At 51.6% G+C, this 23,622-nt stretch overlaps 1 protein-coding gene across 1 annotated transcript in view; it reads left to right on the top strand.

Moving 5' to 3' along the window:
* Positions 1 to 23,617, top strand: part of TTC28 (tetratricopeptide repeat domain 28) — an 812,316-nt gene extending 788,699 nt beyond the window's left edge. The window contains exons 15-23 of the mRNA XM_006869297.1: positions 9,487 to 9,666; positions 11,146 to 11,866; positions 12,891 to 13,015; positions 14,272 to 14,503; positions 14,828 to 14,904; positions 15,979 to 16,002; positions 17,182 to 17,311; positions 20,893 to 21,000; positions 22,032 to 23,617. Of these exons, the coding sequence (XP_006869359.1) occupies positions 9,487 to 9,666; positions 11,146 to 11,866; positions 12,891 to 13,015; positions 14,272 to 14,503; positions 14,828 to 14,904; positions 15,979 to 16,002; positions 17,182 to 17,311; positions 20,893 to 21,000; positions 22,032 to 23,617 (3,183 nt within the window). The remainder of the gene's footprint in view (positions 1 to 9,486; positions 9,667 to 11,145; positions 11,867 to 12,890; positions 13,016 to 14,271; positions 14,504 to 14,827; positions 14,905 to 15,978; positions 16,003 to 17,181; positions 17,312 to 20,892; positions 21,001 to 22,031) is intronic.
* Positions 23,618 to 23,622: the final 5 nt, after the last annotated feature.

Raw genomic sequence — 23,622 nt, 5'->3', positions numbered from 1 at the left:
CAGAACCGACTCCACGACACACCACCCACAGCAACAACCCCCACCATACAAATAACTAGGGCATGGGAGACCACCCTCTACAACTGTACGTGTCCCCCAAGATGCCATTGGAGCAAACACAGCAGAACCCTAAAACTGGCCCAGTCTAGAAGTGATGGCGATGCATTCAGTTCAAAGACACAGCCTTGGCTCCAGTATTTAGAAGGACCTCTTTTCCAAATCATGTGTTTGAATTCAGGGTCCAGTGAGATGTAGACTGAGGTTGCTTAGCCAACTCGCCCTTGTGTTTCAGTAAGAACCGTGAACTGATGGAATCTGATCAGAGACCCGCCCAACCCCCAATGTCATCCACTCACCCAGCCAGTGTGCCAGGTAGCCTGGCCCCAGCAGGGTTGGGGGGGGGGGGGGCGGCTCAGCCGAGAAGTTGGTGATGGCCTAACACTGTCCTGCTGGCTGGCAGGCTATGCTGGCTGAATGGGGGTCGGGTGGGTGGCGGAGCCATACCCCTTTCCCCGGGCTGCAGAGTGAGGCAGGTGCTGGTCCAGTGGAGAAGGAACATGGTGGCTGCTAGAGGGCGACACCCTAGTGTCAGCTGCCAGCCCTTCTCCATGTTTCATGGGAATCCAGATCTAGACCAAACATCCCGAATCTGAGCCACTGACACCTTAAGATAAATGTGATTGGCCTAGTCACAGGGGGCTTTTCATTGTTTGAACAAATGCCGCTGGTTAGCCACAGTCCTTGCATGGGATGAGGTCAGGTAGCATGGAAAGTGGCGCAGCAGGATGTTCCCCAGAGGCCTGGCACGGGTATGTGATTTAATTTGACTGTGGAGGCCCGGCCCGGCTCTTCCCCGCAGCCCCTGTCCTTTGCTGTCAGGATGAAGTGAGATGCCCAGTCATCTGAGGAGCGCCCCATTCCATCTGCATATGAGCCATCGTCAAACATTATATCCAGCCCTGTCTGATCCCCGAGGGAGAAATATTATCCAAGGAAAGTGGCACATGAGATCCCTCAGGAGCACCAGAGCAGGGACTCCCAAGTCCTGTTGCCTGGGCATGGTGGGCTGGCTGGAGGGGGAACTGCTTACTCCAGACCCCTTAGTGTGCCGACGATGACTGGCTCGGAATCCAAGTTGTTATAATCAAGAAAATCCCTTAAGGTGTGGCGAGGTCCTTCAAGGCCCAGGTGTGGAGACTTAGCACAATCCCTGGCCTGCACACATGCCCTGGTCATAGCGTCTCGGGTCCTTGTCTTTGTTTCTGTTGATTGAAATTCCCTGCTCCCCATATGTGTAGTTTTCAGCAAGTGAGAGTGACAAGCAGCCGAGGTACCAGGTGAAGAGGCAAGACTACAGACAGCTTAAAGTTGACATCAGTGAGGTTGATGAGCTTCCCCCACTGGAACTTGGGGAATTTACCTGAAACAACTTCTAGAGCTCGGCTAAGGGTGATGACAGCTTGGCTTGCAGCTGGACCGTAATTACTGCTGGGGACAGTGAGCTCCCATGGTGTCACCCAATTCAGTAGCATCACATAGATAGACTAGAGCAGCTATCCTCCAAGCCAAGCACTGTCTTAGGAGACAATCCTGGAATATTTATCCCCAAGAGACGGCAGGCCTGGTCCTAGGGCACAGTTTTGAGGAGCAGGCCCTTGTAGCTGGTGGTGACCAGGCTGGCTAACTGATTTCCGATTGTGGCATCTGTTGTTGTGTGCCATTGGGTCAGTTCTGACCCATAGTGACCTTGTATAGAGTTTCCAAGGAGCAGCTGGTGAGCTTGAACCACTGACCTTGCGGTTCAAAGCGACTTTGCAGTCCAGCACATTAACCCACAGCACCACACCTGAGGACACACATTACTCAGAATAACAAGCATTTCCACACTGGTTAAGAGGAAGAAGAACAGTGACAGTCCCTTGCAAGCTATCTGTAGCACCAAACCCAATGGTGGAGTACATGAGGGTCCACCATCTGCCATGAGCACTGGGTCCCTGCTGTTGGGTGAGTTTCAACTGGTTCTGTTCTAGCTGATATTCCATGAGCATGTCTCCCATTACAGAGGGCTGTGGGGCACATTTCCTGGCCAATCAAGTTCAAGGGACCCCTCCCACTTGCAGCAGCTGTGGCTGAGGTGGGTGGGACATGGGTCTGCTGTTTGGTGAGTCAACGAACACACTCGAATGGACTGAATGTTTAATTTTCTCTTTCTGGTTGGTAAGTTTGAGTCCTCATTTGAGGGTTGTTACCAATAGATTGATATTTGTACCACCCATCGCTCACTTGGTTATACTGTGATGGCTTGTGTGTTGCTGTGATGCTGGAAGGCATGCATGCCACTAGCATCTGAAATACCAGCACAGATTTCAGCAGAGCTTCTAGACAAAGACACTAGGAAGAAAGGCCTGGGGATCTATTTCTAAAAATCAGTCATTGAAAACCCTATGGATTCCAACTGAACATTGTCTGATAGAATGCTGGGCAATGATCCCTGGAGGCTGGAGGACTGTCAGAATACATAGTGGCAGTACCCCAGGGATGGTGAGGGTGGCCCAGGAGCACCCAGCAATGATGAGGATAACTCAGGGGCAAGAGTACCCAGCGATGATGAGGATGATTCAGGCAGGAGCACCCAGTGATGGGTCTGTCATTTTGTCGTACTGTGGTAGCTTGTGAGTGGCTGTGATTCTGGAAGCTATGCCACTGGTATTTTAAATACCAGTAGGGTCATCCATGGTGGACAGGTTTCAGATGAGCTTCCAGACAAAGACAGGCTAGGAAGAAGGAGTGATGAACTACTTCCAAATATTTATTCACTGAAAACTTTATGAATAGCAAAGAAATACTGTCAGATATAGTGCCGGAAAATAAGCCCAAATTGCAACTGGGGAAGTACAATTGACCGTGATGACGCAAATGGAGTAAAGCCCATGGGAATAAAGCCCGTGGGACTTTTCATTTGCTGATGGGCACAACTCAAAATGAAGAGGAATACCTGTAAACATCCATTAATGGGAGCATGGAAAGTATGAAGTATGAATCTAAGAAAATTAAAAATTGTCAAAAATCAAATGGAATGCATAAACATTGATATCTTAGGCATTAGTGAGCTATAATAGACTGGTATTGGCCTTTTTTAATCTGACAACCACATGGTTTACTATGCCAGGAATGACAAATTGAAGAGGAATGGTGTTGCATTCATTGTCAAAGAGAACATATCCAGATCAATTATAAGGTACCACACTGTCTGTGATAGGATAACATCCATGTGCCTACAGGGAAGACCAGTTAATAACACTATTATTCAAATTTACGCACCAACCACTAAAGCCAGTGAGGATGAAACAGAAGAATTCTACCAACTTCTTCAATCTGAAATTGATCAAACATGCAATCAAGATTTATTGATCATTACTGGTGATTAGAATGTTGGGAACAAAGAGGAAGGAAGGATCAGTAGTTGAAAAACGTGGCCTTGGTGATAGAAATGTTCCTGGAGATCACATGATAGAATTCTGCAAAATCAATGATTTATTCATTTCAAATACCTTCTTTAGACAGCATAAGAGATGATTATACACATGGACCTCACCAGATGGAATACACAGAAACCAAACTGACTACATCTACAGAAAGAGACAATGGAAAAACTCCATATTATCAGACAAAACAAGGCCAGGGGCAGACTGTGGAACAGACAGACCATCAATTACTCATATGCAAATTCAAACTGAAGCTGAAGAAAATGAAAACAAGTCACGAGCACCAAAATACAACCTTGAATATATCCCACCTGAATTTAGAGATCATCTGAAGAACAGATTTGATACATTAAACATTAAAGAATGAAGACCAGAAGAGTTGTGGGATGGCATCAAGAAGATCATACATAAGAAAGCAAAAAGTCATTAAGAAGATAAGAAGGAAGGAAAAGATCAAAATGGATGTCAGAAGAGACACTGAAACTTGCTCTCCAGCGTAGAGATGCTAAAGCAAATGAATGAAATGAGGAGGTACAAGAGCTGAACAGAAAATTTCAAAGGTCAGCTCAAGAAGACAAAGTTAAATATTACAACGAAATGTGCAAGGATCTGGAGTCAGAAAACCAAAGGGAAGATCACACTCAGCATTTCTCAAGCTGGGGGAACTAAAGAAAAAATTCAAGCCTCGAGTTTTGTTATTGAAGGATTCTCTGGGCAAATTAATGAATGATGCAGAAAGCATCAAAAGAAGATGGAAGGATTACACAGAGTCACTATACCAGAAGGAAATGGTTGATGTTCAACCATTTCAAGAGGTCGCATATAATCAAGAGCCAATGATACTGAAGGAAGAAGTCCAAGGTGCATTGAAGTAATTGGCAAAAAAACAAGGCACCAGGAATTGATGGAATAAGAATTGAAATCTTTCAAGGAAGTGAGGCGGCACTGGAGGCACTCACTCACCTATGCCAAGAAAATTGGAAGACAACTATCTGGCCAACTGATTGGAAGATACCCGTATTTGTGCCCATTCCAAAGAGAGGTGACCCAACAGAATGCAGAAACCATTGGACAATATCTTTGATAGCCCATGCAAGTAAAGTTTTACTAAAGGTAATACAGAAACAGCTATGAGCATACATTGACGGAGAACTTCCAGAGGTTCAAATTGGAGTCAGAAGAGGACGTGAAATGAGGGCTATCATTGCTGATATCATTGCTGAAAGCAGAGAATAGCAGAAAGATGTTTACCTGTGCTTAATTGACTACATAAAGGCTTTCGATTGTGTGGATCATGACAAGCTATGGGCAATATTGCCAAGTGTGAGTATTCCAGAACACTTAACTGTGCCCATGAAGAAGCTACACGGACCAAGAGACAGTTGTTTGAACAGAACATGGCAACACTGAATGGTTTAAAATTAAGAAAGGTGTGCAACAGGGTTGTGTTCTTTCACCAACTTATTCAACCTCTATGCTGAGCAAATAATCCGAGAAGCTGGGTTATATGAAGAAAAATGTATCAAGATTGAAAGAAGACTCATTAACAGTCTGCAATATGCAGATGATACAACCTTGCTTGCTGAAAGTGAAGAGGACTTAAAACATTTACTGATGAAGATCAAAGACCACAGCCTTCCGGTATGGATTGCATCTCAATGTAAAGAAAACAAAAGTCCTCACCACTGGACCAATAAACAACATTCTTATCAATGAAGTTGTCAAGGAGTTTGAAGTTTGAGATTGAAATTGTCAAGGATTTCATTCTTCTTGGATCAACTATCAACACTCATGGAAGCATCAGTCAAGAAATCAAATGACATATATTACAATCAATCTGCTGCACAAGACCTTTTCAAAGTGTTGAAGAGCAAAGATGTCCGCTTGAAGACTAAGGTGCGCCTGACCCAAGCCATGGTATTTTCAATAACCTCATATGGATGCAAAAGCTGGACAGTGAATAAGGAAGACTGTAGAAGAATTGAGACTATTGAGTTATGGTGTTGGAGAATATTTAGAGTGCCATGGGCTGCCAAAAGAACAAACAGATTTGTGTTGGAAGAAGTGCAGCCAGAGTACTCCTTGGAGGTCAGCATGGCCAAACTTTGTGTCTCATATTTTGGATATATTGTCAGAAGGGACCAATCACTGGAGAAGGATCTCATGTTTGATAAAAGGCGCAAGGTCAGAGACAAAGAGGAAGACCCCCAGCGAGATGGATTGGTAATATGGTAGCATCAAGGGGCTCAAATGTGGCAACAATTATGAGATTGGCCTAGGACCGGCAGTGTTTTGTTCTGTTGTGCATAGGGTCGCTATGAGTTGGTACCGACTCGATGGCACCTAATAACAACAACCCAACTATGGTGAGAATGACAAGGGTAGAGCACCCAGCAATGGTGAAGGTGGCCTAGGAGCAGCCTCTGTGTTATACATGGGTCACCATGAGTTGTAGCAGACTGAGCAACAGCAAACAACAAGAAGAGCACTATGACATTTGTGCAAACGATTGCCTCACCCGTAACAAGAAGGTTCCTCAAAAGCAGCCCAGAAAAACTTCCTCTACATTAAAAGATTCTGTTTGATCTGTTCGCTCACTCAAACCACAAGTCAGGAACAATCCCAAACCAGAGGGCCTTTGCTTCTGAAATCTTCATTGTAAACAGTAAAGTCCATTTCATCCCAAATCTGATTCACTCTGTATGTCCCAGCCCCTCCACCCCTCGGCAATCAGGGACTTTGGTCCCGCAGCCTGAGGTGCAGTGGAGCCCTATGCAGCTCCATGGCCTCCCCTGGGAGTAGACACCCTCAGTACCGCAGGAGGGGGCACATCTCCCAAGTGAAGTGCGTGAAACCCAAAACTAGGACACGTGGCACACAGCACTGGACATCGGTGGCATCTTTCCTGTGTCAGGTGGAGTGGTGCCTAGGAAACAGCTGGCAGTGATGGTGATGTGAAGATGAGGACGCGAGGAGGGTAGTGACATCATCGATCTTGTAACGTCTCATCCAACTCAGAGCAGGATGCTCCAGAGAGCCCGTGTCCATGTTTAGCCACATGGACATTTTGAACACGTCAGCAGATGGAATGAGGTGTCCTGGAAATACCACTGAGGCCCAGGAGACAAAGATGGTATAAACAGCAGGGTCTGTGTGCCAAAGACAGCTGAACAACACAGAATTACCAGCATCATCCAGCCTGGGAGACCACGGCCAGTCCCCGTGACCCCTGGGCTTGGGAACCCAGGGACAGGACGTGATAGGATCAGAGCCACCTGCCCCTGCCCTAGCCTCCTCACCACATGCCTCGTTCTAGCTGTCCCAGATCCCTGAGAACCCCTGACACACCAGACTGACCCTGACTTCCTCTGCCCCTCCTGCTCACCTCCACTGGGCAAGCCCAGCTCAGACTAGAGTGGCGTCCAGTTAGGAACTAGATGGGGAGAGTTTACCGTGCAGGATCGCTAACTATGGTTATGGTGGAAGAGTAACTGGAAGACAGAAGGAACCAATGCTTCAACCCCGGTTCCATCCAGGGCTGAGAATTTTCATTTCCACCCCAGATTGACTGAATCAGAGCCTACGTTTTAACAAAATCTCCACGTGATTCTTATGTCTGAATCACCTGGGGGTCTCCTTGAAATACAGATTATGATTCAGTACATCAGCCGGAAATGGAAATTCTGCGCAGATTGTTGAACCAGAGTGAGCCAGTCCAGAGCTCTGAAGGAAACCTTTTGCTGGTAGCACAGAGACTGTGGAAGGGTTATCACAGCGGGACCATGCCCAGGCCTTTCCTCATACACTCCCATCAGCAGGCCCCCGCAGAACCCTCACCAGGATCTGTCTGCCACCACTGCTCCCTCTTCCCGGCTGTTCCTTCACACTGCCAGGGCATGAAGTCTTCTACCTGGAACCTGTGCCTGGTGACACTGTGTGGTGGCTGGGGCCGCAGCCCTGGGAGTAAGCAGGGCCCAAGAGTCTAGCCTCCCTGTCTTGTTGTGGGAACTTTAGAGGTCAGGCTGTCTGTGTCTCTGCTGGAACATGGTGGGCACTGTCAGTTACCTGCACAGGGCTGATGTCTTTAAACCCAGGACACAGACAGCGTGCGAGGGCCTCTTTGGACTGACACAGTGCGTCAGAGGCTGTTACTCCTTGTTCCTCTCAAGGTATTGAGTAGTTTGGATTTTCCGTTTCAAGTTCACAGTGGATTACAGCAAATCTCTTTCAGGACAAGGGCATGGTCTACATGGCTGGGCTCTGTGTCTGCTACAAGGTGCTGTCCCAGGAAGATGCAGGCCTGTGCACTGAAATAGCAGTACGAGGAGCTTCCCCTTCTAGGGCCCAATTTCAGAGACAGCTCCCTCTCCTTGTCCCCAGGGCCACCTAGTCTCTGTGAGTGTCCTGGTCTCCTCTCAGTGTGTGCTCCCTGCTGTAACCTGCAGTGCCACCATAGGAACCATGCCTTATTGGGCTCTGTGCCACCCACTGCACCCCCCTCCAGCTTTGCCTGGGTCTCAGGGACCTGGGCAGGCCTCCAGCTTCTTGTCCAGGGACGACTCTGCCAAGCGGGGCTGACATTCTGTACTTCTGTGGTGCTGCCGTCTTTAAGACTTAATAATGACTTCTTGTGCATGTTGTATTTTACAAGATGCTTCATCCACTTGCAAGCAGAGACGTGTCCTCAGCTTGCCTGGCTCCTCAGTGGCACAGGGAGGCACCCGATAGGCCTCTTAACGAACCTGGTGGGAGAAGTTGTGGGGAGGGGAGGGACCACCTCCATTAGAGTATCAAATATCACAGCACGTGCTGTCTCAGGTCTGTGCCTTAGGTCAGATTCCTCCAAAGATACACTGCCCTTATCCAGCATTGGGTGATAATAGCCTCCCCTCACAGGGCATGTGCTGTCGCAGCCGGCAGAAGGGCGCTGGGGTTCTGCCCTGGGGGCCAAGCACAGGAGGCTCAGGGAGGTGGGCTGCCTGTTCGCTCTGAGCTAATTGTCACTGTCACAGCTGTGACCTGTCCACCGTGGTCGGGAACATCAGCCCGGCCACTCAGGTTCCCACAGTGGGTAGCCCACAAGGTAAGGCCATGCCCCGGTGCCCATCCTGCCCACTGCCTGCACTGACCCAGCTCTGAGCACCCTGGAGCACCACCCCACACCTTTTCTTCCTAGAGTATACTTGAGCTCCTTCTGGGAAAATGGTTGTTTTGACAACCAAGAAGCAAACTGGCCTGGTAACATCTATTTCTGTTTGCTTTCGATGAAGCTAAAATTGAAATAGTGACCAGCCACAGGGGTTTGCACAGGACGGCCCCACCAGGCAGTGTCGTTGTGGGTTAGTGGAGGGCTGCTCCCAGCTGACCAATGAGGAGCAGGCGCTCCCGTAGACCCCCACCCCGCTGCAGCCCCTCTGGCATCAGTGGCATCTGCATCATCTCTGTGTTGGCCTACTTTTCACAATTCTGGCCTATTTATTTCATCAAGACTTTTAGGATCTCGGTCAGGTTTTTAAAAAGAAACTCATGTGAAGACACCGGGAAAGAGTGGGTCTCGTGACTTTGTAGGACTGGTGGTGTCACCCGGTGTTGGATCCCCTGACACCTAGCTGGGAGGAAGCCAACGCAGACAGGCCTTTTTCTGCAGAGGAGCACAGAGGCCCAAAGGTCACGAAAGACCTGGATCTGGCCCCTCCCCCTTCTCCCAGAGCGGGTCACCCTGGTCTTTCTATCCTGCTTCAGTCCAACACTGTGCTTAGGACCCCCGACGCAGCATTCACCCTTCCCGTGATTGCAGACGTCATCATTCTGGGCACTGCCCTGAAAGGGCACCGTGGTGGTGCCGTGAATTATGCATTGAGCTGCTAACCACAAGGTAGCTGGTTCAAACCCACCACCAGCTCCTTAGGAACAAGATGATGCTCTCTGTTCCCATAAAGATTTACAACTTCCCTTAGACTGGCCTGCACATGTACTGAGTGTGGTCTCGGCTTTCTGGCAGGGCCTGATGCACTCCAGCGGCCCCGTGGGCCGGCACCGGCAGCTGGTCCTGGTCTTGGAAGGGGAGCTCTACCTCATGCCCTTTGCCCTCCTGAAGGGAAGCTCCTCCAATGAGTACCTGTATGAGCGCTTCACCCTCATCGCCGTGCCTTCTATTTGCTCCCTGAGCGCACAAGCCAAGGTAAGGCTCACGCGTACTCACTCGGGACAGGACTGAGTCTCTTCACATTGTTTTAGAGTTTGCACATCATAAAGGGTGACTTTAGAGTAGAGACCCCAGGCAGCTGTGATCTGTCACTTCTCCCCATGAAGTTCCTTGGCTGTGATGGTGGGGAGAAGGGGAGCCAGGGACAGCAGGACATAAGCAGTGTGAAGCCACTTGTCAGGTGGGAGCACCGCTTGCTGATTGCCCCCCCCCCAGGCACCACCAGCCCTCAGGCTGACCCACCTGAGCCATGTACAGCTGATGGGGCACCAGCAGGGGACGGCCGACAGGTAGAACTGGTGTCCAACAGGCCAATAGAAGCAGGCAGGCAGCTTTCAGGGGACAGGCCACGACCCAGGTCTCTCAGCAGGAGTGCTCGGGGTGGAGAGGTCTCTAGGTGGTACTGATGCTCCGACCCCACCCCATCCCCACCCAGGCTCCCATCACCAGGCAGTCCTGCAATACCCCGACTGCTGGGGGCTTTTACAGGAAGACAGCTGCCTGGGGTCTCAGCCCTCCAGCCCAAGAGGACTCCTGCCCTGTCCTCTTTGCACATGACTGGTTTCTGCCTCTTAGATTTGGGGGAACCTTAGTTGTAACAGTGTTTGATGTCAGTTCAAAGTAAAATAATTTTCTCCCATTTCCACGGTGGGCTCTGTGACCCCAGCACAAAGTAAGCTGGCCACACCTACCAGCTGGTGCTCTGGGGGCTGGTAAGAAAGCTCCCCCAGGGCCTCAAGCCATCTCCTGACAGGCTCTTGGTGGCTATACCTGGGAGCCCCACCAAGAGGTACCAGAGTTATTTTGAAATAGTTTGATAGCTGATATTTCCCCAGAAGCATTGAAGTCTTCATTTCAGGGTGCTCATTCTAAAGTTCAAAGCATAAGGGCACTGTGAACGTTCAGAGTGCAGGATTTCGAACATACTTAACTTGGCCCTGGCCTCGACAAGATTAGAGAGCGCTGGTGGTGCACTGAATGTTAAGCTGCTAAGCAAAAAAGGTCATTGGTTCAAACCGTCTGATCCCATAAAGGTGACAGCATTGGAAACCCAAAGGGAACAGTTCCACTCTGTCCTTCAGGCCACTGTGAGTTGGAATTAACACAGTGGATTGGCTGTGTTAGTTATATCTCATTAAAGTTGTTTACTGGTGGTGCAGTAGGTAAGGTGGTGGGCCACTAACAGCCTCAGAAACCCTATGGAGTTACTCTAGTCTGTCCTATAAGGTCGCTATGAGTGGTAATTGCTGTGAGGTTGCCTTGCATTTCTCACTACTTAAATGGCGCTGGCCCTCACAGATCCCTGCCTTCTCAGGGGTGAGCCCCACTGCTGACTGGGCTGTCCCCAACTGCTTGGCAACAGGAAGTGCCCTCCTTCTGTGTGACAACACACCTGGGTCAGCAGTGAGGCCGCCCGGGCTCTGGCTGACAGCCTGTGCTTGTCTCCCCTCGCAGTCTCACCTGAGGAGCCGCCCGCCTGTTTACACCAGCTCCACATCCATGGCAGCCGTGATTGGCAACCCCCGGCTCCCAGCGGCAGTGATGGACAGGTGGCTGTGGGGGCCAATGCCGTCGGCCGAGGAGGAGGCCTACATGGTGTCAGAGCTGCTGGGCTGCCAACCCCTGGTGGGCAGCGTGGCCACCAAGGAGCGGGTCACAAGTGCCCTGACGCAGGCCGAGTGTGTCCACTTTGCCACCCACATCTCCTGGAAGCTGTCAGCCTTGGTCCTCACACCCAACATGGACGGCAACCCTGGCAGCAGCAGGAGCTCCCTAGGTCACCCCTACACGATTCCTGAGTCGCTGAGGATGCAGGATGACGCGAGTGACGTGGAGAGCATCTCAGACTGCCCGCCTCTTCAGGAGCTGCTGCTCACGGCTGCCGATGTCCTGGACCTGCGGCTGCCGGTCAAGCTGGTGGTCCTTGGCTCCTCTCAGGAGTCCAACAGCAAAGTCACAGCTGACGGGGTCATCGCGCTGACACGGGCCTTCCTGGCTGCCGGCGCACAGTGCGTCCTCGTGTCTCTGTGGCCTGTACCTGTGGCTGCTTCCAAAATGTTCATCCATGCCTTCTACTCGTCCCTGCTCAACGGCCTCAAGGCCAGCGCCGCCCTGGGGGAGGCCATGAAGGCAGTGCAGAGCAGCTCGTCCTTCGCGCACCCCTCCAACTGGGCAGGTAGGGGCTTCTTGTCAACTGCCCAGATTCTCCAGTCTGCAGGTGGGGGTGGCAAGAACAGCGCTCAGCCCCTCCACATTTCACTCTGCAGGCAGGGGGACCTATGCTCAGCCCCTCACATTTTATTCTGAAGGAGGTGGAGTCAATGCTCAGCCCCATTACATTCTGCTGACAGTGGGGACTGATGTTCAACCCCCCACATATTTCATTCTGCAGGCAGCGGGGACCGATGCTCAGCCCCCCACGTTTCATTCTTCAGGTGGGGGAGGAATCAATGCTCAGCTCCCACACATTTCATTCTGCAGGGGGGTGGGACCAAAGCTCAGCTCCCCTATTTCATTGTACGGGAGGTGGGGCTGATGCTCAGCCCCCCACATTTCATTCTTAGGTTGAAACAGGTCCTTTCACCAGGGAGCAGCTGGACCATGTGCTGTCAGAGTGTGAGTGTGGATCATGGCCCCTCATTCACAATCAAGTGTGTGTGATGTGCGGGACAGACCCGAGGTTTGTGGCTGTGTGGGCTGGGACAGTACCAGACCCTCTCTGAAGCTCAGTGTCCTCAGTGGAACAAGATGCCTGTCCTGTTCGCCCTGGCAGAAGGCTGTAGGTTCGATGTTGTAGGGAGTGAGTCTGGCACAGTCCGGAAACCTGCTGTGTGTGGTCTTAGCGGGCCTGCCTCAGAAGTATTAAGGGGACCTGGAACCACAGCACCTGGTCACAGGAGGGGGGGCCTCCCCCTCAGGCCCCTGTCTTGCCCAGCTACCTAGAAGTCACAGGCAGTGAGGAGCCCCCACAGTGGGCAACCCGTATGCATCCCTCCCTCAAAGAGGAGGCCGAGGTACGAACGGTGGATTTCAGGGAAGGCTGACCAGGTCCCTCGCTGGGATGGAGGCAGGAACCCTGGACCTTCAGCCTGGAGGGCAGTGAATTTCTGGGGACAAAGGTCTCGGTGGCCACCTAGGGCACTAGCTGCACCAGTGGCAATTCTGGCTCTGAGGAGCCCTCATCCCCATCCCCTCCACAGGTTTTATGCTCATTGGGAGTGACGTTAAACTGAACAGCCCCTCATCCCTCATTGGCCAGGCCCTCACAGAGATCCTACAGCACCCGGAACATGCCCGGGATGCCCTGCGAGTCCTGCTGCACCTGGTAAGGGGCCCTTCCTCACTGGGTGCCTGGGACCCCCAAACACATGGGAGGGTCTGGCATAGCACAGGGGACCCAAGCAGGCGGTGTCAGGATCCTGCAGACACTTTGCCATGGGAGGGCCACAGTAGGCCCTCTAGAGCCCTGTGCCCAGTCAGATGGAAGTGTCTCTGAGCACACTTCTAATAGTAGATGTGTCAGACCACAGTCAGGCTGGGCTGAGGAGCACCTATACCACAGGGAGGTGTGCACCCTGAGCCTTTGCAGCCCTACACTTAGACCTGCCACCCCCCCTTCCTGCTCCAGCCCCTACCCCAGGCCTCTCGGCTGTGCCTCATTCTGCAGAGTGGCTCTCAAGCACGTGGGGGGGTGGGTGGGTGGGGATTCTCATACATTTTAGCTTTTCCTTCTGGTGGATGAAGCAGCCATGGGTCAAGTTTACCACCCCTGCCTCCTCCCAATGGGCCTGTGCCCTTGGCCCCGGTGGCTAATGTTTGGCAAAGCCATCTCTGCATAGTTAGTGTGCTAAATGCAAGGTTGGCCATTCAAACCCACTAGTAACTCCACAAGAGAAAGATGAGACTGTCTGCTTCCATAAAGGTAAACAGTCTAGGAAACCCTATAGGCAGCTCTGCTCTCTCCTATAGGCCCCTAATGAGTCAGAATCAACAGCGGTGAGTTGGGGGGTCTTTTGGTTAAGTATGAGAGCCACATTTTCCCCATTCCCGTGCCCTAATGTTTCACTGTAAGGGCAGTCCCAGGTGATATCCCAGGTGATATCCCAGACACCTCTGTCTAGGGACAGCACCTGTTTTCATGGCACGTGGCGTCTTGGGATAAACCTTGGCTTTCACCAGAGCATGGACAGCCAGGGACGTGCCTGGTCAGAGTATCTGCAGGCCTGTGGACCATGTTCTCGAGCAGGAACATAGTGCTGTCAGGGTGAATTCAACCCCATGTGCCAAAAACCAGTTCAGGCCCTGAAAGATGGGGGCTTTCCTGGAAGTAGGTTCCAGAGGTCATTGCAGAGGGCGGTTTGGGGGGTGCATCCCTCTCATGGGCTCTATTTTCAGACAAAGCCCTAGAGACCATGTGAAGGAGGGGCGGGACAAGAAGGGTAGGCACAGACCTCCTCATCTGCACTCTCTATGCAAGACGTCCCCATCCCCTTCCACACTGAGAGGAGCAGAGCCACAGGGATCCAGGGCCTGGACAGCACTGTGGACAGCATGGCAGCCTCCCCCTTACGTTCCCTCCAGGTGGAGAAGTCTCTGCAGCGCATACAGAACGGGCAGCGCAACGCCATGTACACGTCCCAGCAGAGCGTGGAAAACAAAGTGGGTGGCATCCCTGGCTGGCAGGCCCTCCTCACTGCCGTGGGCTTCCGGCTGGATCCCCCGGCCAGCGGTCTGCCGGCAGCCGTATTCTTCCCAACCTCGGACCCTGGGGACCGACTGCAGCAGTGCAGCACCACCATCCAGTCCCTGCTGGGTATGTCTCCACGGCCAGGCAGGCGGGGGTGGGCAGCAGAGACAGGCTTCTCTTCTTGGATGTGGAGGAAAGCAGAACTGTCCCCATTGGATGGCCTTGAGAGCAGGGCAGGAGCCTGGGACAATGGCCCCAGGGGTGCCCGGGGGTGATGCAGAGGGGCTGATCCAGCCTGCCCTGCTGCCTCTGACCTCAGGTTCTATGCCAGGCCCACAAGCACATGCCCACCCATACCAGCTTTTCAGGGCCACCAGGAATTGTGGAGTGTTTTGTGGCATCATTCCTGAAGAAGATCCCCAGATAATGCCTGCCTCTTTCTCCATCCAGGTCTGCCCAGTCCTGCCCTTCAGGCACTCTGCAAACTCCTCACTGCTTCAGAGACAGGCGAGCAGCTCATCAGCCGGGTGAGTGCCCACCAGGCCTGGGGTCCTGCCCAGCTGACAAACACGTGGTATGGCCCCAAACAGGGACCTGCAAGTGATGGAACATCACTTTCCTTTGTGACACAAATCAGGGAAGGGTGTGGAGACCAACTTCTCAGTGCAGCATCCTCTCGATGCAAAAGACATGCAGTCCTTACTGTCCACTCACCCCAGCCATCCTAAGCAAGCTAGAGTGTGTGTGGTCACCAAGCGGAATGACAGGGGTCCCGGTCCTTATAGACACATCAGAGGTGAACACAGCCAGCCACAGACTGGCGAGGCAGGCTGCAGGCAACACTCAGGCACGCTCTTCCACCAGACCAAATGCATGTCTGACTTCTGGCTGAGGCTTCCGTGATGACTCTGGCACCCCAAGGAGCACTTTTCTCAGGTCTTCTTGGAGAAGAACTATTTGAAACCATAATGCTCATGGTAATGAGAGATGTCTGTCAGTGGTTTCATTTGAAGTAGAAGTATTTCTGTGTGAGCAGAGCTGTCCCTGCCTCTAGGCTGAGCCTCTGAGATGCCTAGTGACTCCTGGGCCTGTGCTGGGGACTGCTGCCAGCTAGCCTTGGAATCATGTCCACATGTGTCCCTGATCGGTGTGTCGTCAGTGTACCACATGTGCTTGTTGACACTTCTAGAGCAAAGACCAGGAGGGTTAAACACCAAGTCCTACAGGGAAAGCCAGAATGACATTTTCAGGCATGGGCTGGGAGTGCACACAAGCCAGTTGCTTAATCTCTTTCTTTGTGTGGGAGCACAGGGCTTTCCACCAAATATACTTGCCAGGCCCCAGGGAAGAGGTCCTGAGACTGTCGGCTGGTGGACATTCCCTGGTCATTCCACAGGGCCTGCCTGGCGTGGCATGACTGTCCGTTTTCTTTTGTGTCCCTGCTGATTCTTGCTCCTTTCCCATCCCAGTCAGAGCCGCGGGCCTGTGTGACGCTTCCTAAAGCAATGGTCAGCTCGGGTTGCATAACCACCTGTGCTTGAGTCTAAACTCTCTTCTTTCTCTCTTTTTCTTTCTTTTTTCTTCTAATCTGCTGGCCGAAGGCTGTTAAAAATATGGTTGGAATGGTGAGTACCGCTTTTAGCAGCAGCTGTGTTATCAGGTGAGCCCTGACCCCGCCACACCCCCGGCGACCGTGGTGCGGCTGCCTTGACCTCGGCATGTGCACGCTCACACACTCTGGGCGACACCAGGGCTGCTGGTGGGCCACCTGTCCCCTCCTTTGCTCTGGCTCCCCCTCTCCTACTACACCCTTCTTGTGCTCTTGATTTGACCTTCCACATTCCACCTGAATAGCTGGGCAGAACTGCCCAGAGGTCCTGACCGAGCTCATACTTGGGAGACCCGACCTGCTGTGGGCCCTTGAGTTGGCTCTATGGGCCTTTCTTCAAGTGCTGCGGAACTAACCATGAGATTCTGCTTTACCATTTACCTCAAGATCATAAAGAGAGAGATGTGTCCTGTCTTACAATCCACCTCTCTTCGGCCCACTAATCCCGCCCCCTGTACTCAGTGATCCCTTGAGTCTGCTGGGGAAGATGTCAGGACTGGAATCAGCAAATGTCTATTGGGGGCCAGGCTAGGTCCCAGTGCTTCCATCACTGGCCGCCTCTGATCTGACCTCGGCACCTAGAAAAGTACATCTGAGAAACCTGTTCAGCCCAGACACCCACGTTTCCCTTAACACTGATGGCGTGGCTAAGGCACGACTTGTAAATAAGCTACCTAGTGTCTGACCCTATTGGCTCTTGTCCAGGACTTCAGTCCAGTTCAGTCAGAGTCCACAAAGTGCATCCAAAACAAACCCAATTTTTTAAAAATTTGGGTGATTTAGAACATTAACCATAATGGGTGGAAGCTATGGAGTGGGAGACTGGGAAGTCATTGCCAGGACTGTGGACAGAGCTGGCTGTCATCTTTGAGGCGGACACTGCTGTTTTTGACTGCTCTTGTTTCTAAGAGCATTGTCTAGCAGGGCGTTGCAGGGCATTTTTCCCGCTCTGGTTAGCATTCCAGTTCACCCACATTTACAAATTTGGGTCTGCTCTCATGTCATTTTGTTGGTCATGCCTGGACTGGACTGAACCTTTGCCAAGAGAAAATAACACGGTAATAGGTGTGAAGACACTTTTAAAAACCTCAAATGTCATACACATGTGAAGTGACCTAGAAGTAACAACTTGGGAACAACCTGGAGGAGGGCCCGAGGCGAAGGAGAAATGTACTCACGTCGGCACCTCCCTCAGCTCCACCAGGTGCTGGTCCAGCTCCAGGCTGGCGAGAAGGAGCAAGACTTTGCGTCAGCGCCCATCCAGGTCTCCATCAGCGTCCAACTGTGGCGGCTCCCGGGATGTCACGAGTTCCTGGCAGCTCTAGGTAGGAACATACTTCCTTGCCTTAACTGATTTCTTTGGTCATTTTATAATTTATTTTCTTCCTGGTTTTGTTTATAGACTTGTAGGAATCTTATTTCAGTGCTTTCTTAGATATTTTTTAAACGCTCAGAGATTCTAGTGCTTTAACATGATTCCTAAATTACCCTTCTGCTTTGTCCCATTTGCTTTACATGATCATTTAACTTGTCTTACTTGTACCTAATACCTTCATCTGCTATATTCCAATAGCACTGGGGTCCAAGCCGTGATTAAGAGCTAAAGAGTACTTAGAAGTCCAGTCATCAACTTTGCTTTGACCAGGGCCCTAGGAAAGGCTCCTCCCCGAATGCTATTCAATCCAGGACACTGGTCTTTCCCCCTTCAGCACTGTTGGCATGGCTAAGGAATGCCTGGCATAATTGTTTACACACACTGGGTGTCCCTGATGTCACCCACCACCAGAAGTCCAGGCACATCTCCTCATTCCCTGCCTGTGTTGGGGAGGGGGGGGGGGGGGCATTTTTACTGAACACCTGCTGTGTTCCAGTGTCCTAGGTCCTAGGGCTACAGCAGTGAGCAGACACAACCCCCGTCCTCCTGGTGTTGACATTCTATCAGAATCAATGCACTGATGGTGACAGTGCACTGGGACCATGCGGAGCAGCAGGGCAAAGGGACTGGCTGGCTGTGTGGGGAGCAGGCGTTAGGACCCAGGCCTGGAGGCACAGCACTGCTGAGCCAGAGCCCCTGAGGAGCAGTGGGGTGGAGAGCCCGTGCTCCAATGACCAGCCATCTTACTGTCGGCAGGCCCACTTCATGTGTTAGAGTCAGACTGCTTCGTAGCGTCTCCTTGGCTGTCATCAGCCTTTTCTTCCATGGCATCACTGGGCTGTGCCCCCTGGGCCTCGGTGTTCAGGACTGGCTGGCCGTCTTCTCCTGGCTCTGTTGTGGACCTTCCTGACTCCTTTAGCCTTGGCTGGCTCTGGTTGTTTTCAGACATGTCGCTTCTTTTAGAGTCCTTTACACAACTTGTTTCTTTTCCTGTGGATTTAAAACATAGCCTGCTTGGCATGTGGTCTGACTGGTGACCACGTTGGTCACCGGCAAGGGGAAGTGGGAGAAAACAGCAGTGAAGCTGTGAGCTAAAGTCCAACTGTGTTCAGTAGACTCCTGTAAATCTGGGTGGAGACCTGATTGGTCAGCAGTGTGGCAAGACCTGGGGACTCCTGAATCAGTGACCCAGAGTCAGTGACATGACCACAGAGGACTAGAGTGGAGAGTAAAGCGTCCAGCTGATATGAAGTGAGGGGAGATGGCACAAGAACACCCACACATGCAGATAATATCCACTTGACCTGGCTTCAATAGCTGGATGATCAGAACACGACTAGAAGAAGAAAGAAGAAGGGGGAAAAAAAAGAGTATTCTGATACAATTTGATGAACTTGACCTACACCTATGGATGCAATAGCTCAAAAGAGGGAACAAATCTTTACAACAAAGATCATCCCCACCCCCTCAGTTCATAGGGTAGATAGGATAGGCAATTTGGACATTGGCTACCCAAAATGGGGTGGGGGTAGGGGTGGCTGCAAAGGCAAGAAGTGACTGGCTTACAAGCTTTCAAGAGGAAGCCTAGATCCAGAGAGCGCGGAGGAAGTAGAATCTCCACTGAGTAGTATCCAATCTGTCTGGGTGGGGCTAGATCTCTTGTGGTACAATAGTGAATAATTGTTATCAGGACTGACTGTGAGGATTGGAGATTCTTGGTATCATCTAGGGAGAAGAGCAGAGTGTGGGGACCCTACCCAGCAAAGCAGCAATGCCAGAGATGGAAGCAGAGATGATGACATGGAGAGATGAAGCAGCTGGGGACTCTGGACTCTGGGAGGGAGAGGGGCTGTGTATTGACGGCCAGGGGTAGGCTTGTGGGTTGTACCCTTTGGTTGTTTAGTGATGCATGCAGGGAATTGTAATCATTGCAATGAAATGAAATAAGATAGGATGCATGTAAAGCTAATGTTCTCCCATGTAAACTGTCACATAATTCACAATAAAAACTTAAAAAAAAAAAACCATAAAACATAGCCTACTTGGTATAAAGCATTGATGTTTTATGGAGTAGGAATCACCGATGCCACAACCAAGCTAGATTTCCTCTCACTTCCAGGACAGGTTGTGGGACAGTAGCATAGGTGGTCATATCCACTGCAGTGGTGAATTCTGGTGACTAAGTGAAGAGCGAACACTCACTTTCCCACCAGCTTTCCTCTGTGAACTGGACACACAGCCATTCCCCTTTGGCAGGTACATAAGTCCAAGAGAGAACTCCATACACCTTGACTGATGTCCCCATGCTTTTCTGAACCTTCTCACTCCCGCTGATGCTCAGGAGCAGGGGTGAGTCTGGCCGGTGTGTGACACTGTGGAGGAGCTCTGGTTGCCAGAGTACTCCCTTACCAGGGTTGGCGTAAGCACTTAAGCCCCAGCCCTTCATCCACACGTCCACCTGCATCACAGCCAGCCGCCAGGTTGTCAAGAGGATTCTGTTCTCCTGGAGTAACCAATTGAAATAATTTTGGTGAAAGTGGAAGCTTTCATCTGAAGCATTTGTGTTCTTACAAATGCCAAATTATTATCCATTATTCATTCATCAGTGCTACAGTCTCGGAGCATGGTGCCTTCCTGTTGTTTGTGGGAACTGTGTGTGAGTTCAGAAAGGAAACTCCCCAGAGCAACCAGGTGCTGAGTGGCTCCTCCAGGATTTTAATTCCAATGGGAGTGAGGATGTTTAGACTGGTGTGTTAGGTCTTTAAGTTTAAAAAAAAAGCCTAGTTTCTCCCTCTGTGAACCCTGTCAGGCAGGCATGTGCAGGACCCCTGAAGCAGGCACTGGGGGCCTGGGGCTGCCACATCAAGCATTCACTCAGCACCATGTAGAGTGTGGCTCCTGAAGGAGGTGCTCAGGCCTCTGTCCTGGCCTAGTGTCCCCACCTGGGCTGCTGTCATGGCTGTATGGCTGCCTCCTTCTGGGCTCAGTGCTGTGTCAATAGCGCATTAGCGGGCCTCTTGCCCAGGAATTTTGTGTCCTGTTCTGCATCTCATCATCATCGTAGGACCCCCCTGGACTTTGGCAAAACTGAGTTCCCTGCAGGGCAGTTCAGCCAAGAAAGCAAATTCTCTTCACCAGCAAGCACTCCATTCTAAGACCTGACTACACCCTTGGCATTTAGGAAGGTCCTAGGCAGCAGACATTTACCACGACATGTCATGAGAAGGTTCCCCCTTCCCATGCAGCAGTGTTAGTTGACCCAGCGCCCCATGGAGGGGCACACTGTTGCCCCCAGGAGCCCTGCATCTCACTGTTGTTCTGTGAAAGAGCAGGAACAGGACAGGAGCTTAAAGAACCTCTGAACTACCAGGGCTCCACGAGTGCACAGGGGCCAGCACCACCTCGGGATCTGAGAGAACAGCAGAGGGGCCTAGAGTGGCTGCCCACAGAACTGCCTGAGGAGCTCCACAGCCCCCTTCATTTCAAGATATGGAATATAACATAAGTATGTTTATGTCTTTGTTCCTCCAGGTTTTGACCTCTGTGAAGTTGGTCAGGAGGAAGTGATTCTGAAAACTGGAAAGCAGGCCAACCGGCGGACCATGCACTTTGCGCTCCAGTCCCTGCTGTCCCTCTTCGGTAGGAGCCTTGCTTAATGACTGTGTCCTCTCCCATACAGTCTACTCTACCCTGGGGTAGGACTACTGTCCTACACCTGGTGATGACCATGTGTGTTTTAGAGGGAGACATACCAGGGGGTTGCCAGTTGGTGGAAAAATTATTATCTCCATTATTCCACACACTTTCTGATACTCCCGCCCCCCTACAGTGTGCCTGAGACAGTAACAAGTGAAGGAAGAGGAAAGGAGGGCCGGATGAGGCCTGCCAGGAACACCTGGTCTAATGCCTACTCCGAATTGCCCGTGCTGACTGCTGTGGGAAGAGGAAGGATGTGTTGACAGCAGGACCTGCTGAAACTTGTGTGCTGAGAGAGGGCACAGAGGGGATAGTGGAGCTGCTGCTAACCAACACTAGGAGGGAGGCAGGAAGAATGGGTTACACTGGAATCTTAGCTATCAGAGAGGGCCAGTGTGAAGAGGGAATGTAGGCACTGAAACATGGAGGAGTTTAGGAGAGGAGTGCAGGCTCAGCCCCAGCAGAGCAGGAGGGCAGAGGGCTGAGGCCTGGGAGCTTCCTTCCGTGTAAGATTGACTTTGTTTTCCAACAAGGCCCTGCTCTTCAGAATTTATAAGATTAATTCAAAGAGTACCTTAGTAGCCCTTACATAATGCTTTGTCGACTTCTGGATCAGTATTAGACTGCTAACCACAAGGCTGGTGATTCAAACTCACCAGCCATTCCTCGGAAACCCTATAGGGTCGCTATGATACAGAGTCGACTGAATGGTACTTAACAACAGCCTATAATGGGTTAAGCGTTGGTCAGCAGATTGAACCTACTAGCCAATTCATGGGAGAAAGAGGAGGCTGCCTAGCAGTCTCAGAAACCCTAGGGAACAGCTGTACTCTGTGCTCTAGGATTGCTGTGAGTCAGGATCAGCTCTACAGCAGTGGGTTTGGTTAAGCATACAAGGGTGTTTGATTTTGACAGAGACTGAAAACCACATAGAATTCTAACCACCTTTTGGACACTTGTGTTTTTATACTTAGATTCCACCGAACTACCCAAGCGCCTCAGCCTAGACAGCTCGTCCTCGCTGGAGTCTCTGGCGTCAGCCCAGTCGGTGTGTAACGCCCTGCCCCTGGGCTGCCAGCCCCCGCCCTTCTCGCCCACGGGTGCAGACAGCATGGCCTCGGACGCCATCTCCGTGTACAGCCTGAGCTCCATCGCCTCCTCCATGAGCTATGTCTCCAAGCCTGAGGTAGGGTTAGAAGGGGGAGGCCCCAGAGGACGACATGACTACGACCGGTCCAAAACCACTTACCCACAGAGGTCTACCTTGCCTCGGTGCCAGATGTCCCCACAGACCCGCACCGCAGGCAGCAAAGATGAAGACGAGTATGAAGGCTTTGCCATCATCAGCACGGAGCCTCTGACACGACTCTCTCCAGATCACAGGCAGCCCAGAGTCGGGACAGCTGGTGGCCTGAGAGTTTCTGTCAGTACCCCAAACTCCCCAGTCAAGATGCCACTCATTCCCAGCCCAAACTCCCCCTTCCAAAAGGTGGGGAAACTAGCAAGTTCAGATACTGGAGAATCAGACCAATCCAGCACAGAGACAGATAGCACGGTGAAATCCCAAGAGGAGAGCAACTCCAAGCTCGATCCACAAGAGTTAGCCCAGAAAATCCTAGAGGAGACCCAGAGCCATCTCATGGCAGTGGAGCGGCTTCAAAGAAGTGGCAGTCAAGTGGGCAAGGGTAAGAGCTCCGATGACAGCACTTCCATGTCTAACAGCACTGCTGTCTTCAGAGCATCAGAAACGAGTGCATTCAGCAGGCCTGTCCTCTCCCATCAAAAGAGCCAACAGTCACCACTTACTGTTAAGCCAAAGCCCCCAGCCAGAAGCTCATCCCTCCCCAAGGTGAGCTCAGGGTATAACAGCCCCACCACTTCGGAGACATCCTTCAAAGACAGCCGGAGCCAGCACAGCCGCCAACCCTCACCTGGCTCCGACTCCCAGGCGTCCCTGACTGACCAGCCTCTCTTTAAACTCAAGTACCCCAGCTCTCCTTACAGTGCTCATATTTCCAAGTCCCCAAGGAACATGTCCCCAAGCTCGGGCCACCAGTCTCCTGCTGGTAGTGCACCATCCCCAGCTCTCTCCTATTCTTCAGCGGGTTCAGCTCGTTCGAGCCCAGCAGATGCGCCAGACATAGACAAACTGAAAATGGCAGCCATTGATGAGAAGGTGCAGGCCATCCACAACCTGAAGATGTTTTGGCAGAGCACACCCCAACATCCCCCAGGGCCCATGAAAATATTCCGTGGGCCCCCAGGAACGATGACATCGAAGAGAGATGTCCTCAGTCTGTTAAATTTGTCGCCTCGGCACAACAAGAAGGAAGAAGGAGCAGACAAGCTTGAACTGAAGGAGCTATCTCTGCAGCAGCACAGCGAGGCGTCACCCGAGCCCCCTCCTAATGGCCACTGGCACACACAGACCACCAGGCTGAGCACACTCCCATTGCCCACCGGCACTCCCGCTGCCCCCACGCGCCCTTTGAGACTTCCTTCTGGAAACGGCTACAAGTTTCTGTCCCCAGGAAGATTTTTCCCTTCTTCCAAATGCTGAAGTGT

This window comes from Chrysochloris asiatica, unplaced genomic scaffold (assembly GCF_000296735.1).
Source record: "Chrysochloris asiatica unplaced genomic scaffold, ChrAsi1.0 scaffold00128, whole genome shotgun sequence".
Taxonomy (NCBI): Eukaryota; Metazoa; Chordata; class Mammalia; order Afrosoricida; family Chrysochloridae; genus Chrysochloris; species Chrysochloris asiatica.
The sequence above is the reverse complement of the archived record's forward strand: the minus strand, read 5'-3'. Positions and strand labels throughout refer to the sequence as shown.